At 53.9% G+C, this 18,218-nt stretch overlaps 1 protein-coding gene across 1 annotated transcript in view; it reads right to left on the minus strand.

The window, feature by feature from the left end:
• Positions 1 to 18,218, minus strand: part of PAX5 (paired box 5) — a 136,760-nt gene that overhangs the window by 27,830 nt on the left and 90,712 nt on the right. Inside the window, exon 8 of the mRNA XM_074569347.1 lies at positions 4,849 to 4,950. Within this exon, the coding sequence (XP_074425448.1) occupies positions 4,849 to 4,950 (102 nt within the window). The remainder of the gene's footprint in view (positions 1 to 4,848; positions 4,951 to 18,218) is intronic.

The following is an 18,218-nucleotide window of genomic DNA, read 5'->3' on the forward strand; positions in this document are numbered from 1 at the left end:
GAGCCAGTCAAAGAGCATGGAGCAGGGACAGAAGGGGGATGCTGAGCCGGGGCTGCAGGGAGTGAGACATGGCCACAGGAATGTGGAGGCGATTCCTCCCAGTCCCTGTCTAGACATTTGGCACTGCCCTGTGATAGGGAACCTGTCCATACAGCTCCCTCCAGCCTCCGAGGGGGATTCACAGCTCTGTCGTTTAATTGTGACCGGGGTCCGGAGCAGAGCTGTCCCATCTGTGCACTGGCGCGGACTGCTGGCACCTCCACTTCCCAGAGAGCGACCTGTCCTCCTCCTGTTAACGGCTTATGCCTGTTGCCTCTTTGTGCTGGGGTCCCCGAACCGCGCTATTCCCACTGTGAGTCCCTGAGTGCCAAGAGAAGGGGTCAACCCCTTCCCTCCAGCTGCGTCCTCGCTGCAGGCCCATGCTGGGCTCCCCCGCCATCTGCGTCCCCCGGTACCCTCCATCAGCCAGACAGTCCCCAGCCCGTTCCACTGCACAGTGCTCCCCTCCCTGCTGCAACATTTGATGTCTGCCCATGTTGGATTTCGTGTTCCTCCCCAAGCCTGCCCAGGCGCCTCCCGGTGACAGCCCTCCCCTGGGGCACACCGACGGCATCAGTCTGAGAACCTGACGAGGTGTGCTGGCTCCCGTTTGTGGATGAAGATGATAACCAAGAAGGAGCCCTGAATGCACCCTGCAGTGCCACGGGTGCCACCACCACCCAGCTGGAGCGTGGCATTAACCCAAGGGTGGCGGCTTGACCATCCAACTGTTGTTTTCCCGTCCGTCCACCCCTCAGCATTTCAGCTGTGCCCTGTGCCGTCAGGGCACCGTGGTCAGCCGGAGCTGCAGTGCCTCGAGAGCTCCTCTCCCGTCACCTCTGTGGGGTGACAGTCACCAAAGGGCAGGAGGAGCGAGCAGGGACCGTGACCTGCGGAGGGAACTTGTTTACAGGAGCCTCAAGCAATGCCACATCCCCATTCATAAAGCTCTGGGCTGAAATTGAAGCCACATGTTTGCTTGTTTGGTTCCCTTAGAGAAAAGTATTTGATTAATTTATTCTCTGCGTCCATGAGCCACGTGAAAAAGGGAATTCCCCATTGATACGCAAGTCCCTGCTTTTGCAGGGAAGGAAGGGAGGAGGTCTGAGAGTGAGGACCAGGATTTTGTGCCAGGCATGGAGATGCAGCAGGGACAGGCTCCTGCCGGAGAGGCAGGGAAGGACCCGGGACCACGGGGGACGAAGCCTCTCTGGTTGGCATGAACAGGGGGAGCTGGAGGAGAGAGAAGCACAGAACAAGCAGCTGAATCCGCACAGCTCCCGGTTCTGGTTTCCAGCCTGGAAATGCCAGGGAGCGGGAAGGTCCCCCCAGCCCCATGGACCGCTGTCAGCGCGGCGAGGGACGGGGCTGCCCACAGCAGCACGAGCATCGGCAGCAGCAACAAGCACACAACAAAACACCCCCTACGTCTTATCATGTATACATTTCTCCCGCGTCTCTAAGCACTTAACTCACACAATTACTTAATTATGAGCAGAAATTCATGGCTAACGATTAAAAATCTTATCAAGGAAGCACATTTCTAACACAGACTCCGAAAGCTACACTGAGACAGCAGCAAGTTGTGAAATGAATCCCTGAGACCTCGGCACAACAAACACGTTTGGGCAATTCCGACGTTTCGGAAGAATCGGGGACCAGAGTGGAGCCATCACCCAGAGCTGGGTCAGACCCTCAGGGACCGGGGTGCTTCCCCCACCAAGGCTCTGAAACCCATCCTGCAAGGGACAGGAGTCAAAGAAGGATCGAGAAGGTATTTTGGATGCTAGTTAGCAAATTCTCACTTAAATGAAAGGGAGAACCTAGAGGAATTGCAGCTGACCTTCACACTAGCTGGAGCAGAAGGTTGTTATTAAAGGAACCAGTGAGAGGAACAGTGCAGTTATTCAATATAATAGGTCACACAAGCCTATGTGTAGTTAAAAATAAAATCTATTACCCGAGAAAATCAGCTCAGATGACTCTACATCACCGAACCCTCACCGCATCTCCTCTGGCTCAGCACTGCCGAGCCCCACATCCTGCAGTTTTGCCATTCCACCCTGGCAGCTGCTCCTGAACAGCTGGTAACTCCTGATGTGTTGATTCCCCAGCACACAAAAGAAGACGGAAGAGCAAGTGTTGCCCTAAGCTGGGGAAGGAACTGGGGCCCACAGCCAGATATTCAGAAAAAAAGTGCTCTGAAAGAAGGTGGTAGATTCCCAGAAGGTTTCTAGAAGCCTCTAAATTGCTGTCTTCACCAGGAATGATGCATCCAATGCACCCAGGTTTTCTGATGATCACCCTCGGCTGGAGGGTGCCCCTGGAGCGACGAGGGGCCCAGGGCACCGGTAAAGAGCCGGGACCGGGCAGGAGAGGAGGGGGCCAGCGGGGCAGGACATCACCCCCCGGGAACAGACACGACCGACTGAGCCTTAAGCCCCCGCAGCCTGGGCTGCATCCCCAGCAGAGTGGGCAGGGGGGTGAGGGGGGGATTCTGCCCCTCTGCTCCGCTCTGTGAGACCCCTCTGCAGTACTGCCTCCAGCTCCGGGGCACCAACAGCAGAAGGACACGGAGCTGTTGGAGCGGGGCCAGAGGAGGCCCCAGAGATGCTGGGAGGGCTGGAGCCCCTCTGCTGTGAGGACAGGCTGAGAGAGCTGGGGGGGTTCAGCCTGGAGAAGAGAAGGCTCCGCGGAGACCTTCCAGCCCCTTCCAGTCCCTAAAGGGGCTCCAGGAAAGCTGGGGAGGGACTCTGGAGCAGGGAGGGGAGCCATGGGACAAGGAGGAACAGTTTTAAACGGGAAGAGGGGAGATTTAGGTGAGATCTGAGGCAGGAATTCTTGGCTGTGAGGGTGGTGAGCCCCTGGCCCAGGTTGCCCAGAGAAGCTGTGGCTGCCCCATCCCTGGAGGGGTTCAAGGCCAGGTTGGACGGGGCTTGGAGCACCCTGGGCTGGTGGGAGGTGTCCCTGCCCAGGGCAGGGCGGTTGGAACAAGATGATCTTTAAGGTCCCTTCCAAGCCAAACCATTCTGTGATTCTATGATCACAGCCTGCGGTCGAGCTAAAGAGCTGATGCAAGTTCAAGTCTTCACCTGCTGTCAGCAGTCGGCTGTGCCATCCTGGCCCAGCAGCCTGGCTGAGGACAGAAGAAATGTACCAATAAGGGTGTCCGTAGGTGTGTGTTTCTATGAGAAGTGGCGTGAAACAAGGACCAAACCTCATGCTCTTTTCAAACAAGATTTGCTTTCAGGTGTTCACTTTTCATCCTCACTCCTCACAAACTGCATCTGGTACCCTCACAGCAGCTCTTTCAGAGATTACTTCCGTGGGTAAAAATTGGTTTCTACACAACCTATGACCTAACTTCTGTAGTCGGTTTCTAACTCCAATACACACATAAAATTTCTGATTTTTTCTTAACTCCTTAGTGATCTGGTAGAACTCAATTTGCAGGACGTAATCAAAGTTGGCGACAAAGATTAACCCCAAAAGAGCCTGAACATCAAATCACTGTCACTAATTCCTACTTTCCTACTACAAGTATTTTTTTCTAAATCACCACCTCCCCAAGTCATGTGATTACACATGAAATTCCGCTTTGGGGATTTTTCCTCAGTAACTCTGACCTTGCTGACTCTGAAGAGCTGGCTCAAATGACCTTATGGGTTTGGAAAGCAATAGGGGAAAGAAAGAGAATCTCCAAGTTATCACCACGTTTTGAATCTTATGATACCTGGAGGCCAGATTCATGACTTTTAACATACGTATTTGGGCCTGAGAATACAGCTTTCCCTCGCAGCCAGCAGTGTCTGCCATGTGCAGATCAATGGCAGCAGAGCCTGGGAACAAACCCCAGCAGTTCTCTCCAGCTGAAACAAGTGCACTGATTTCCAGCAGCATCTGACCTCTGGTTGAGTCACCATCCCTAGAGGTGTTTAAGAAACGACCAGATGTGGCACTTCAGGGCAGGCTCTAGTGGCAGAGACTGTAGGGGTTTTTTCTGTGTGTATGGTTGGACTTGATGATCTCAAAGGTCCCTTCCAACCATGAAGATTCTGTGATCCTATGATTCTATGAACTCTGGCGCTCAGGCAGGCGTGAGCCCAGCTCGGTGCTCCCACCACTGCGCACGCACCGCTGCTCGCTGCCAGCACCTGGTGTCACCCACAGATCCGCAGCCGGCAGCAACGGAGGGTGGCACCAGTGACATTACGTGCCTGCAGACCCTGCTCTGCCCACCCCGGGCACCTGCACACCCTCCGCTCTCACTGGCCACAGGGGTAATCGCTGGCCACTGGCCGGCTCATGCCACCTGGCATTTCTCACTGCGAGGCTCCAAAAAGGGGAAGGAAATGACAGCAATACAAAGCCCTGAGGACACCTCGGTGTCCCCACGGAGTCAGCTGGATGGGCGCAGTTTTGCACAGAGAAATGTTGAGGTCGGGACACGTCCTCACCCCCGGGACACGGCACGGAGGGACACAGCGTGTTCGGAGGAAACAGGGTGACAGCAAATCCTGTGTCAAACGGGGAGATCCCAGCACGGCCCAGAATGGCGCGACCCGCGGGCTGCGCAGAAGGGAGGCCGGGGGTCCGCCGGCACCCCGCGGGCCGTGCAGAGGCTGGGCTGCCCTCGCGCCGGGGAGCCTTGGCCCCCCTCGGCCAACCCCTTCCCCGCCAGCCCCGTGGCCGCTGCCTCACGCTCGCCTCGGCACGGAGCATCCACGGAGCACCGCGCTTTCCTCCTGAAAGACTGTCTTTTTCCTTCCCTTTAATTTTTTTTTTCTCCTCCCCGTTCTGAAGACTCACCAGGCACCATTCCTGTCAGCGCCGGAGCGGAGTAGCTGCCCTGTCCGGCCGGCGGGACGTGCGGAGGGTATCCTGGGAGGGTTGTGCTTGCCAGCTCGCGACCTGAGGAATCAAACCAACAAATCACCGCGTGAGCATTGCGACGAGCGGACATGGTTTTACATCTCCCCGAGCGCCCAGAACACAGCCATGCATTTGTCATCACTGCTCTGCGAGGGCCAGCGTGGGATTTCCAGCCTGGCAGGGAGGGCAGGCGCAGCTCTGCTTTCTCTATAAGCTGCCACAAAGCTCCGATGAAGTGAGAGACGGGAAGGGGAAGAGCCGAGCTCTGTGGGGAGAGGAAAGCGCCCGCCTGAACTCCGGCTGCTCGCCCCTATTCCCAAGTTCCTCCAAAGCTCAGATTTGTAAAGTCAGAAAACAGCGAAATGTGAAATAATGCTGATCTTAATGCCACTTTCTCTGAAAACTCTCCAGAAAATCACCGTGCACAGGCTGGTGGTTTGCAGAGATCTAAATACAAAGCAGGACATTGTTTTTATCTCTTATTAAAGCCAATTAAAAAAAAAAAAAAGAAGAACAAACACAAGACATAGAGAGGTGAAGACAGTTTAAAATACAGTTTGCTGTGGTGCCAGAAGAAGGCTCAGATCCACAGACACAGCCTGATGCAGCACTCTTCACTTAGAGCGCAGAAACACACCTTTTTATCCAAGTACCCACAGGTCTTCCACGGAAATAACCCTGGGGAAAGCAGGCAATGGGGTGTCCCCCATCTCCCTCTGCCCCAGACCAGGGCCTAGGGTCCCCTCCCTCGCACCCCCGGCTCCCAGCGCCGCAGGGACACGTCATGCCCATGGAGCAACGGCGGGATGTGCAGTCAATGCAGCGGCAAAGCGCTGCCGAGGAGATGGGACCTGCCTGGACCCTGCCTCCCGCGCAGGCATCTGGGATAGCCGCTGTGCCTGCCGCAGGAATTCCGGGAGATCGCTGTCTGCTGTGGCCACAAGTGGGTCTCCAGGAGAAAGGGATGTTCCTGCAACCCCACCGGGGAGGATCCATCCTTCACCACAGAAGGAACCTACCCATGGTTTCCCGTCTCCTCGAGAGCCCAGCAGGAGTGGGGGGACCCACCCTCCCGGCTCCTGCCTGGAGGATGAGTCCACGCTCCTCCAACCCCAGCACGGCAGGGACCACGCCGGCTACAGTGTGCTCTGAGATGCTGCTGGCGCAAACCAGCCCAAATGGCCCAAACCAGGCCAAACCAACTGGCAAAAATCACTATGAGTAGAGGTTCCTCCACGAGAACATGACATGGCAGATCAACAAGAAAAGTTATGAGACTTTGCTGATTTTAGCACCACTGACCAGAAAAAATGCAGAGATCCTCATGCTCAAATTGCTTTAAGTAGGCACTTGATTTTATGACGGTGATTTTTTCAAGTCTCCAGAGCTTGCAGAGGCTGAAACCAAATGTCTTCCCAGGAGTCAAAATCATTTTTTAACTTTTTCTGTTGGCAGAGATTTTGAGCCACGGTTTCATTTTGAGCTGATCTAAAAATAAAATTTTAAAATCTTTCTTTTTTTTTTTTGTTACCGTCGAAGAAATGAGACCTCATCTGATGAGACAAGAGCTGGGAATGCGAGTATACCGCCAACTGCTGCTCACCACCCCCAGGTCACGGGCAGCTTCCCCCACCGCCCCCGCCAGTCGAAGGGGTCCACGCCGCGACGCCGGCAGCGCCTGCACCCGGGCATCGCTGCGGCGATCTCTCAGCACATGCCCCACTTTCCTTGGCACTCTACATCCACAAATCGGGATGCGTGCTGTTCCTCCCAGGCCCTTCCTACAGAATATTTATGGTGCATCCACATCCTGAAAGAATTTAAGGTTCAAAACAATTGATTAATTTGCTCTCTTGTTCTAGGGGGAAGGCAGATCCCTTACGGAAGGGCATCATGAATTCTAATTATTCAACGGCAGCAGAAAATGGCTCTTTTAGATTAAATGCTCTCCCCTTGTCACTGCCCTGCTTCTTTCTCTCCCACACAAAATTAAACTCCGATTCTATCACCTTTACAGCCTGGGGAAGGGAAAAGTATCTGCGATCTACTTAAATTTAGTTGCAGAAGCAGACTTCACCCCCAGCACTGGCAGCCCTCAACCAAGGGCTATCCCTACCACAAAAACCATCTCACAGCCTCACCTCCAGGTGGGTACCACCACCCAGGAACCCTCCACTGACCCAAGAAAGGCCAGCACCGCTCTTCCCGTCCTCGGTGGGGTGGTGTCACTGCGGAACGGTGCGACACCTGTCTCCCAGAGGTGCCCAGGTCTGTGGGCAATCTCCCCTCCCAGCATGTCCCACACCGACCACTCCCCACACCTCGGTTTCCAATAGCTATAAAAAACCACAAACATTGCCCTACAACTTACTTCAATATAGTGAAATATTAGAACATTTTGCACTTTCTCCAAAGCCACTGTCACACCCGCCACGGTCAGGGTCATTGTCAAGGGCACTGAGCAACGTAGCCACCACTGGAGACACCAAGAAAAGTAGCATCTCAGCTCCTCTGTAAATCAAGACAACACCACTCATGGCCTGTTCTACAGGTCTGGTCTGGCTTCCATCACAACCCATTTCCACATCAAAAGTTCTGGCATCTGCTGACAGATGTCTACAGCAGGGTCACTGCAGCCAGGCCTCAGGCAGGGGCTGGGAGGTGGCCAAGGCGGGCTGCAACCCCACCTCATTCTCTTAATTGCATCTGACGTGCTTCCCCCAGTCCCACTAAAAAGGGGTGCAGCATCCCTGTCCTCTGTGAGATTTCCCCCCAAACTGTCAAGTTTCAACTGCACTGGAATAATATATTTCAGAGAAGCATTAATAACCCCAGCACAAAGAGAGGACAAGAAGCAGCCTCCACCCCACAGTGTTCCTACCCTACCTGAGCAAAGCAGCCAAGAGGAAACGAACTTCTGCATTTTAGCAGTGGGACACAGAGACATAGAGACCAATGTCCCTCAAGACACACTCATTCCTACATAATTTTGGTCTGGGCTTTTTTAAGGGTAGACACCTAAAGTTGGAGACGATGCATGGGTAGGTGTGGGCAGAGCTGCCTCCCTCTCTGCCGCTGGGCTAGCCTCAGGCAGGACAGAGCAGCTCAGCTGCCAGCTCCAGCCTATGGAGAAGCATCACCAGAGCAGAGCCTAGCAGGGCTTTCCAAGAACGGCTATGGGGCCACTGCCTAAACCTAAACCAGGTACCCAAATACCTTGCTAAGTCTTGCTGGGAGTGGCCTGCCCATGGAGAGGGTGGTAGACCCAGCAGCGCTGGTACCTTCAGTGGTATCTGCTGGTCTGCAGCCAACACGCCTCCATGACAGGGGGAGCACACGGCAGCTCTCGTGCCCCTGCTCGTGCTCCCATGGAGGACCCTACCTTCTCCTTCACGCCGGTGCCTCCTCCCAGCCACCTCGCGGAGCTCCTCCACACTGCTAGAGAGCATCTCCAAGGGGTCCACCGCCACAACAGCTTGGATCCATTGCTCAGGCAGCACCCAATGAGAAATGTCTTAGGGGAGGGGGTCTAGACAACCTGTGCGGGGGGGGTGCATTGAGAACACACACAATACACCATGGTCGTGTTACTGAAGGCAGAATAGGTCCACATTCTTTGAGTGGAATGCAGTGAGACTGGCAGTGTCTTTCCCAGGATGGGAAGAAGGTCCTTTCCCCCATCATGGCCGGGTCCTGATCAAGCTCTGCCTCCTCCATAGGTGACCTTGCCACAGAAGCTTTCCATCACACCAGAGGAGTGAAGCTCCATCCCTTCACCTTCAGCAGCACCTGGGATACCCCAGGCCCAGGCTGCCAAGGCCAGCAGGTGAGGAGTTGGGAGCATTCAGCTGGAGCTAACATATTCCGGCGACTCGTGAGAGCGCCCAGCAGTCAGGTGTGATGCTGAGGAGCTGGGCTGCCACCAGATGAGCATGGCGTGCCGCTGGTGCCAAACGGTCCACCACTTTCTTGCAGCATCCTATTTCTAAAAGCCAGAGAGCACAGTGCCACCATCCACCAGGACTGCAACTAAGCCAGAGACCGGTTTGAAGTAGGCTGATGGAGATAGGATAAAAACAGTGATAACACCAGAAGTGGCGTTTGGGCAAAAAAGGTGAGTATGGGATTATCTGTGCGCCATGACCCTTGCCACAGCATCACACAGATACAGGCAAATATCCTTTTTGAAAAACAAAGATGCAGAGCAGAAAGGACCTGAGGTCAAGATGACTGGAGAAGCCTACCTCCTGGAGATGCAAGCGAGGGACTCATTTCCAGCTTTAAGTACTGCTACAGACAAGCTGCTTTCCCTCTCCAAGTCTCAGCCCTTCCATCTCTCCAATGGAGAAGGAAGTTCACTATTTCTTTGGTGAGCTGCTGCAGGTCTGAGGGACTGAGGGTGCTGCAGGACAGACTGGCCAAGCAGCCCCTCGGGCAGGCAGGCAGCATTGCGCGGTGACAGCATGGAGCAGACACCAGGATGGGCACCACACTTCCCATGGGAGCTCACCACCAGCCACCCTGCGGGGCTCCCCGGCGTCCCCGTGTCTGCACCACGGTTCCTCCGCAGGTCCTGACGCACTGCAAGGTTTGCGACCCCTGGCTCTCCCGCTCCGAGAAAAGCACTCAGCCTGGAGCCCAGCTCTGCAACGCCCCAACCAGCCTGTGAGCAGCCACCGCCGCTCAGGGGCACCTGCCTGTGATGCTGGATCCGGGGCTTCCCGGCGCGGGATCAGCACAGCCTGTGGCACTGCCCACGTCTGGGGTGTAGTCAAAGGCATGCTAGGCCTGAGTTCCAGAAGCGGTAAATACCTGTGAAATACCCCAGCTGGGGTTGTAGATATTCAACAATGAGTAGTCAGGGAAAACTAGTTATTTTTCAGAAGGCTTCAACATGTATTTTAAATGAGTTTCTAAGCATTAGGAAACTAATGAGCAGCACTTACATTATCATAGAATCACAGAACGGTTTGGGCTGGAGGGGACCTTAAAGCCCCCCCAGCGCCACCCATTGCCCTGGGCAGGGACACCTCCCACCAGCCCAGGCTGTTCAAAGCCCCGTCCACTTTTAAGCCCCATCCACTATCAAACAGTATTCTTAAGGGCAAATGCAGTTTTCACATTGCGATGCCTTACGAGATGCGAATCTGAAAGGAGGAGGAGGGGAAATGAAGAAAAATGATCTAAAAATGTGGCACAGTTACAGAGTGTGTGACTTACAAAGAATGTTGGGAAAGTTTTAATTTCTTTAAAAACCCCAAGTGCTCGTGTGTGGCTGGGTGCCCTGAGGGAGGACATCCACCTGAAAACACGCGGTCCCAGCCCAGCTGGACCCATCCAGGAGGGGCCGGGGCAGCGCGAGGGCACGCGGGGACGGGGACCACCCGCAGCCCACAGGGCGGGGGGAGCGGGGCAAACCCCTCTGCCGCAGGCGCTCCCGCACCTACACAGCCCTCGCGAGCTCACTACGGGGAAGAGACCTCGCACGTCGCTTTCAGCCTTAGGCACATCCCTGCTAGAATTCATCCCGCACTGCTCCGAAAGCCAGAATATGACGATGCTGAATAATAACGGTATCAGTTGGCACTGCAGGACGCGGGGGCGCAGCCACGTGGCAAAGTGCTTGGCTCTGCACACAGAAGATACGCAGCAAACATCCGTCCCTCCATTCACCAGGAGCTGGCAGCACGCTCGCGCTGAAAGCAAATTATCATTTGTCAAAAAAAGTGCAAATAAGTAATTTTCTTCCATAAAAAGAAATGGTTTTGCAGCCAGCTGCGGGAGAGGTCAGCGGCGCTCCTCTGAGCAGAGGCGGCAAGCAGCACTGGGGCAGCGGCAAACGTCCCCGCAGTGGGACGAGCCGCCCAAGGCAGCCAAGGGCTCCCCTGTCGCCAAACCGCAGTGAAAAAACAGAGGGAACGGTTTAGAAGGGTTCTTCAGTTCTTCTACTTTTCCAAAAAAAAAATCAAAACGCGGCAAAGAGCGTTTCCAAGTGCGTCTTTGTACACTACTGTGTGTAAACGTGAATCCAATTAACTTCAAATTTAACTACTAATGAAATTATCTCATTTTGCTATCAGCTCAGCTCTCATCCATGGCAGTAATTAACCACTGGGGGTTGTCACTCCCAGACACATGACACGAGGACTTCCCCAAGCTCAGGTGCTTCAAACCCTTGCAGAATTCATTACCCTGACAGTGTGAAAACCCTTCACTTTCAATACCACAGGGCACCAACGTGGTTTTTTTCCCTTTATCTAACTGATTGCCAGTAACAGTATGAAAGAAATGAACCCACTGGAGAGGTAATTAATTACTGCAAAGGATACATTAGAAAATGCAGGGGGTTCAGGTGGTGGGGAGGGTGCTTACAGAGCCCCTTGGCCGCTGCCGCAGAACCGTGCTCGGCAATCGCAGGGCGGCCGATTTTCCTCGCGGACAGTGGGACAGGCTGCACCGGGGTGAACCGAGCCTTCGCCCACCGCTCCACGCCTACCGCAGACGTGAAATGGCCATCGGCTCAGGAGCGTGGTTACCGGTCAGGCGGTGCGCTGGGTTAGCGGGGTAATCCCACCTCTCCGGAGACAGCAGTTCAACACCAACAGGTCGTCAGCACTGGGAAAGCCGGGCCGCCGCTGCCGGCACGTCCCATGCCTGCTCACTCCCACCGCCGGCGGCACCATGAGGCAGAACGGCTGCCCCACGCCGTGCAACCACCTCACGCCCCGCACCGGGTGCTCCGCCAGCAGCAGCTCCCCCAGGTCCCTCTCACGCACCAGCACCCCTGCCCCACTCCTTGCGCCTTTCCAGAAAACAGTTTTTAAAAAGGCAGGTGTATGCTAAGTGAAGCAGAGACGAAGAGATGCCTCCGCACCAGCTCACCGTGACCCGTCCATGGGAGCGTGCGAGGCGCAACCTTCCAGCACCGTCCCATTTTGTCCGGGGGTTGGCAGCCCCCGCGCGCTGGGAACGCCGACACTGGCTGCGGCAGAGACGCTGCGTATCCACCGCAGCAGTGCACCAGCAGAACGGGCAAAACCAGCCCCAAAGGCATCCGCGCCGGGTGGGTGGGACTTGGCTGTCGGCTCCTTCCGAAGTGACCTCGCGTGGTCCCTGAGGCCCCGCAGCGCGACCGGAGAAGGTCGGCACCTGCCCCAAGGTCCAGTTCCCAGCCCTGGCATGTGGCACCACCTTCCTCAAGGCCCGCAGACGTCAGTAGTGGAGGAGGGGACCCCCACTGGTCCCCCCTCCGTCAGGACGCCCAGGACCGGCATGCATCGCTCTTTCTACCCATGGGCTTGGGCAGCCCCTGCGCTGTGCCGGGCACCGCCTGCCCCATCAGTGAGGGAGCGGAGCCTTACAGCCAGGGGTGCACTCGCCTCATGCTGGAGAAAATGAAAATAAGTGACTGGCAGAGATGGTGTTTTGGGAGCCACTTCATCTCTGGAAGCAAACCCAGATTTCCAGCCTATTTCAGTCAAACTTGTTACCAGAACTGACTGCTATTTTGAAAAATCCAGCTCTCACTAAGAACAGCTCTTTCTTTGCCCAGTGAAGATTTTGATAACACCAACCCTGTCGTTATAATCATTATAGAACCATAGAATCATAGAATGGTTGGAGTTGCAAGGGACAGTTGAAGCCCACCCAGTGGCACCCCCTGCCCTGGGCAGGGACACCTCCCACCAGCCCAGGTTGCTCCAAGCCCCGGCCAACCTGGCCTCGAACCCCTCCAGGGATGCAAAGTGTCTTTATTCTAAAGAAAACATTTTGGCCAAACGCACAACCCTGTGAGCAGGAAAAGGACCTGAGGAGCTCCATCACCAGCACCTGCTCCCCAGGGTCACACCCAGGGTCTGCCTGGGGTAGTGGAGGAACCTAAACCAGAGACGGGCATGTCTTAAGAAAATTATCTGGTTTTATCACACACGAAACACCGCTCCGTGCCCAGTACCACAGCAGCGTCATCGTCACCTCAGCCCGGAGCTGCTGTGCACATGCCCCAGCGTGGGATCCAGCCCGAAGGCATCTTGGACGCTGCATCCCACCAATGCCTGTGGGATCACATCTCGCCCTGTCACAGCGGGAAAGGAGACGCCATTGGCACGGAACATGCCGAAATGCCACTCTTAATGAACAACTCCCCTCCCATGCTCATCTAGCTCTATTTGCGGACATCAGAGCTCGTGCGGCATGCTTACTGCAATGAGTTACCTCTCCTGCACCTAATTAGAGGCAGATAAAACAGTGGTAACACACAGATCACCTGTAATGATTTTGCTGACTCGATTATTCTTCTGACAATTAGCTCTGGCTGCCAAAGCCTCACAGGAATGTCAAAGTCTACTTCCTACAAAGCAGGTAATGTCACAGGTGTGACCATGAAATCAATAATGAGGCATAGCTCTTGCAGAGGGCATCCAGGTCAGATGGAACAGCCCTTAAATTAAACATTGATAAGCAGAACACAATTATCCATCATGTTTAAGTGCCTGCGTGAAATTAGCAGCCAGGGAATGGGAGCGGTGGGGGAAAGATTAGTGGCGGAGGTATTGAAATGCGCAGTGTCCACCGTGACTGGGGCTGCAAGGGCTGGTGACGGCGGCACCGTAACCTGCTATCACAGCCATAAAATTCAGATTAAGCACACTGCGCTGGAACAGGGGCTGCAGATGTGGGTCTGTTTTTCTCCTCACCTGCAAGGCAGCGGCAGACGTCTGAAGGAGCCCAGGGCTGCCCTGCCTAGCGGGTGTCTTTCCTACTCTTCCCATTGACAGAAGTACGCTTTTAAAAACGAGGCAGGGCAGGGAAAAGGGAAAGGGAAAGGGAAAGGGAAAGGAAAAGGAAAAGGAAAAGGGAAAGGGAAAGGAAAAGGAAAAGGAAAAGGAAAAGGAAAAGGAAAAGGAAAAGGAAAAGGAAAAGGAAAAGGAAAAGGAAAAGGAAAAGGAAAAGGAAAAGGAAAAGGAAAAGGAAAAGGAAAAGGAAGGAATAACAGTACTTTCTGCTAGAGCAAAATTTCAGGGGAGAAGTACAGACTAATATTCCAGTCTGTTTCCTCTGCAATTTTTAGGCAACAGTCCCTGGAGCTGCAGAGTGCTCTGCCCTCAGCCTCGTCTCTTCTGGACAATCTCTTTGGCTGATGCTGCATAAAATTCCTGTCCTGTCTCCCTTGCAGCCATCAGGCTCTTGCACCCTACGAACAGCCCAACAGTCCACCTTTACATGTATTTTGTAGGGTTGCTGGTACGAGGAGGCTTTGTCTGCAGACCGGAGCTGAGCTGTACCCTGTCACCCACCTCGATTATTTGAAGCTTGCCAGGGTCTCTTTCCACTCCCGTAACACAGGCAAAGTTAGAAATCCACAGTCTGACCTCTCATTTAACGCACACACGCACACGAAGTATTGGAGGAGACATCTGTAGGGAGACTAGGAAAAGATACTCTAGGGGGGACAACGCCTCTGGAAGAACCCACCCCTACCCAATTCTACTCAACTGGAACAGGGTGCCCAGAGAAGCTGTGGCTGCCCCATCCCTGGAGGGGTTCAAGGCCAGGTTGGACGGGGCTTGGAGCAGCCTGGGCTGGTGGGAGGTGTCCCTGCCCAGGGCAGGGGGGTGGAACTAGATGATCTTTAAGGTCCCTTCCAACCCAAACCATTCTATGATTCTATGAATTCTTGTGTGGCCAACTATTAGCCATGGACTAAAACGTGTCAGCATAATTTAACCTCTCCCTGGCTCCGAGTAAGTGAAACCTTCACTCCTCGCAAGCTTTCCCTTCATCCAGCTCAGGGCGTGCGCTCTGCAGGTCCGGGAACAGCAGATACGCTGGTGATCCAGGCTCAGCAAGGCACCGTGTGGTCGGGTCTCAGGTGCCCAGTTACATGCAGAGAAGGATGTGGGGAGGCGTGGGGAAGCGTGTCAGACAGCCAGAGGGGGTCCCACCACACGCCGGGTGCATGACAATACCAGCTCCAGAAAGGTACTGCACCGTTGGTGCTTCAGCAATCACAGAACCATGAAATCCTAGAGTCACAGAACGGTTTGGGTTGGAAGGGCCCTTAACGATCATCCAGTCCCACGCCCTGCCCTGCTGCCCAAAGCAGGGTCACGGATGCGGGGTCTCACCCCTCCCCACCAGGGCTGCTCCCCCGCCACCGAAGGCATCGCTGCCCCACGCTGAAAGCCTCCACGGGCTCCAGCAGTGTGTCCAGCTCTCTTGAGTCAACATCAGCGATGTGGGCTCATTAAATAAGAGTAGGGGAAGAAAAAATAAGGGGAAAGCAAAGCGCAGCAGACAAGCCAGCTCAGGACCCGAGCACGCTGGGCCGTCGCCGGGACATCCTCTGGTGTATGGCAAGGATGACGCGGGGCAGACCACGGTCATCAGGTTTGCCTCTATGGCAGAACCAGCCAAGAACTTTTCTAACAACAGCTTCTCATGAAGAGACAGGAACACCCCACAAAACCTGAACTGTGGAAAGCTGGAGTTTATGCAAGCAGAGAGGCTGTTCATTTGGGTATTTTAACTCCAAAAGCTTCCAGACAAAGCTTTGAACATGTTAGAATATTTCATTTTCCTTTAAAAAAAGCAACAAACAAACTCATTTTCAAGTTTGGAATGGCTTTGCTACATAAAATGTAAGCTAGTGAGGACAGATACAAAAAGTGGTCCAAACGAAAACAAGAGGAGAGGTGCACACTGCTCTGGGCTTTTTTTACGTTGTTGGCTACTTTCAGCTGTTAAACCTTCCTCAGATTTGGTGGGTCTTTTTTATTAAGAAATAGGCCTGAAAAAAGTAGAAATCCTGAATATCTTCACAGAAGAGGAAACCCATTGCCATCAGTCTTAGTTTTGGGTACCTCTCAGCATCCATCAGCAGCCACAGGGTCCACAGGGCTCTGCCCCAGCCAAGGGAGCTGGGGCACCATGTGTGCTCAGCCCACGTCCTCCGGAAGACCCCAAAAAGGGCTACAGGGACACAAGAACCCAACAGCCTGAGTTTGGCTAAGCCCCCATGGGCTCCTGGTCCAGGGCTCAGTCCCTCACCAGTGTGGAGGAGAAGCATCTCCCCGCCTTCCCCGGCTCTGGGAGCAGCAGAAGGCGGCTCCTCCTGGCCCCAGCAGGACGAAGTCTGCTGGTGGGCAAAATGCCATCGCAACGACAAGACCACTGCATGCTTAATGCTGAAATTCCTGGAGATACTCATAGAAGTTTTGGGCCTGGTCACCCCTTCTCTTCATATGGAGATAAAGCACGAAGGTGAGAACTGGCATCCCCCTGTCCCCTGTTACAGCAAGGAGGGGACAGACTTTGCTGAAAACAGCCCAAAATGGGCATTCTTCTGGTGGGCACGTTCCCCTGTCTGCATTTCCACAGCTCGTGATGCAAGAGGGAAGCGGCAAAACTGCAGACAATTAGCGCCTGGGCATTGACGAAGCAGTGCGAGGGAAGCCAAGCGCCAGCTCCCAGGGGCTGCGAAGGAAAACCGACCACGGAACCGCATCCTGGGGGGACGGAGGCGCAAAGGCGAGCGCGGGACAGGGACACGGTGGGCTCCTCCTCCGGCTCCACTCCTGCCGCTGCCGCCAATTACACACGCCCGCAGCTCCCTCTCTCAAAAGGGATTCTCTGCACATCCAGCGCTCTGCTCGGCAATCTGCGTCAGCTTGGAAATGACATCAAGTGTAGCCTTCAAAGGCAAAAAACCCCATGTGTCTACTTATCTGAGAGACCAGTTAGCCTCCTCCTGTCAAACAGACACGTTAAACGCGGAGAGAAAAGAAATTTCACATAAAAATAATGGGCTTACCACCATGGCAGGTCTTAGCCTAGAAAATACTGTTTTTAGGACAAGTGCAGTTCATCGTGCGGGGTATTTTACAAGCAGCAATGAAATGAAACTTTACATTGAAATAGAAATAGTAAAACCAACTTCAAATAGTTCAGAACTTAAATAAATGCATCAGAAAAAAAACCAAAAGCCAAAAAAAATAAATAATCCCCAAACAAAGCACCTCTTACGGCTAAAATGCAGAAAGTGCCAGTCTGGCTGTTTTTCTGCTGCCGTGTAACATGCTCCTGCTTTTCGTATCCCCTCACATCTCAGGTCTGAACGGCCCTTACACACCTCACAACCGAGGCCAAATTAAAGATGGGGGGTTTTTCATCCCATTATTTCTAAAATGTACTCCAGCCAGCACGCTACATGCAATGAATGAAAGAACGAGGAGAATTAAACCACGCAATGAAACAGCTTTCTGACGAATAAAGCTATGGAAATTTTAGGCTCCATTTACTTCTCAATCTAATTTTGCCCTCCAATGCACATTATGTCTGAAATGGGATCTCATGTGGTTTGATCAGTGCTCTTAACGCATGCAGAAGCAACATATTCCCTTTATTGTTGTTTCCTTTCTGCTGCACAGCAATACTTCTAATAAGAGCAGCACAGCAGGCTCTGTGAGACTCTGCAGTGATCGCTGTGCTGCTGGAAGGCTGCAGGATGACCAAGAGGATCAGCATCTGGGAAAGTTTGTGGTCCAACGGAATCCCCGTTCCTGCAAACCCAGAGCTACCTGCTCGGTGCACTACAAAAATCACCACATCAACAGAGTTAACAAAAGACGTTTAAATAAAATATTTTTTTCCTTTTGTTTCTCTTCCAGTGTTTGAATTTTTGGATTCACCCAGAAGCTATTTTTCACCCTCTCTTTGCAACCAGGAGGACTGTAAAGCTCGTATGGGTTTGTGAAGAATTACAAACTCCTCTCGCTGTGACAGGACTACAGACACTGCAGCTACAAGAAAAAAAAAAAACAAACGCTACAAGCTACGGGGTGAAAACAAGAGCATTGGCAGCATTTTACCGTGGAGCCATGGATGCTCACGGAACCCGTGCACGGATACGCATGCAGAGAGATGGCTGGCCTCCAACTTCTCCCTCCTTGAGAAATGGAAATCCAGCACCTCTTCAACTGCCCCCCCACCCCCCCGCCGCCCCGTGCTGCAGATTCACACCTCTTTGGCAAATATTTAGCAGTTGATAAAAAGGACACACGTCCCAAAGCCAGCCCTGAGGAGGGCGGGTGGTGCCACATACCCCCTGTGCTCCAGTTCCCTCCTTGGGTCCAAAGCCTTTGCTCCGGCCAGGAGCTGCCCTGAGGACGAGGAGCTGCTCACGAGGGAGAGCCCCCTTCATTTGGGCTGAGATCTGCAAGATTTACTCCGGACACCCTCCAGCACCTTCCCTGGCGTTGCGTCAGGCCTCAAGGAGAGGAGTGGTGACAGCCTCCACCAACCTCAGC

The sequence above is a fragment of the Larus michahellis genome, chromosome Z (genome assembly GCF_964199755.1).
Source record: "Larus michahellis chromosome Z, bLarMic1.1, whole genome shotgun sequence".
In the NCBI taxonomy this organism is placed as follows: Eukaryota; Metazoa; Chordata; class Aves; order Charadriiformes; family Laridae; genus Larus; species Larus michahellis.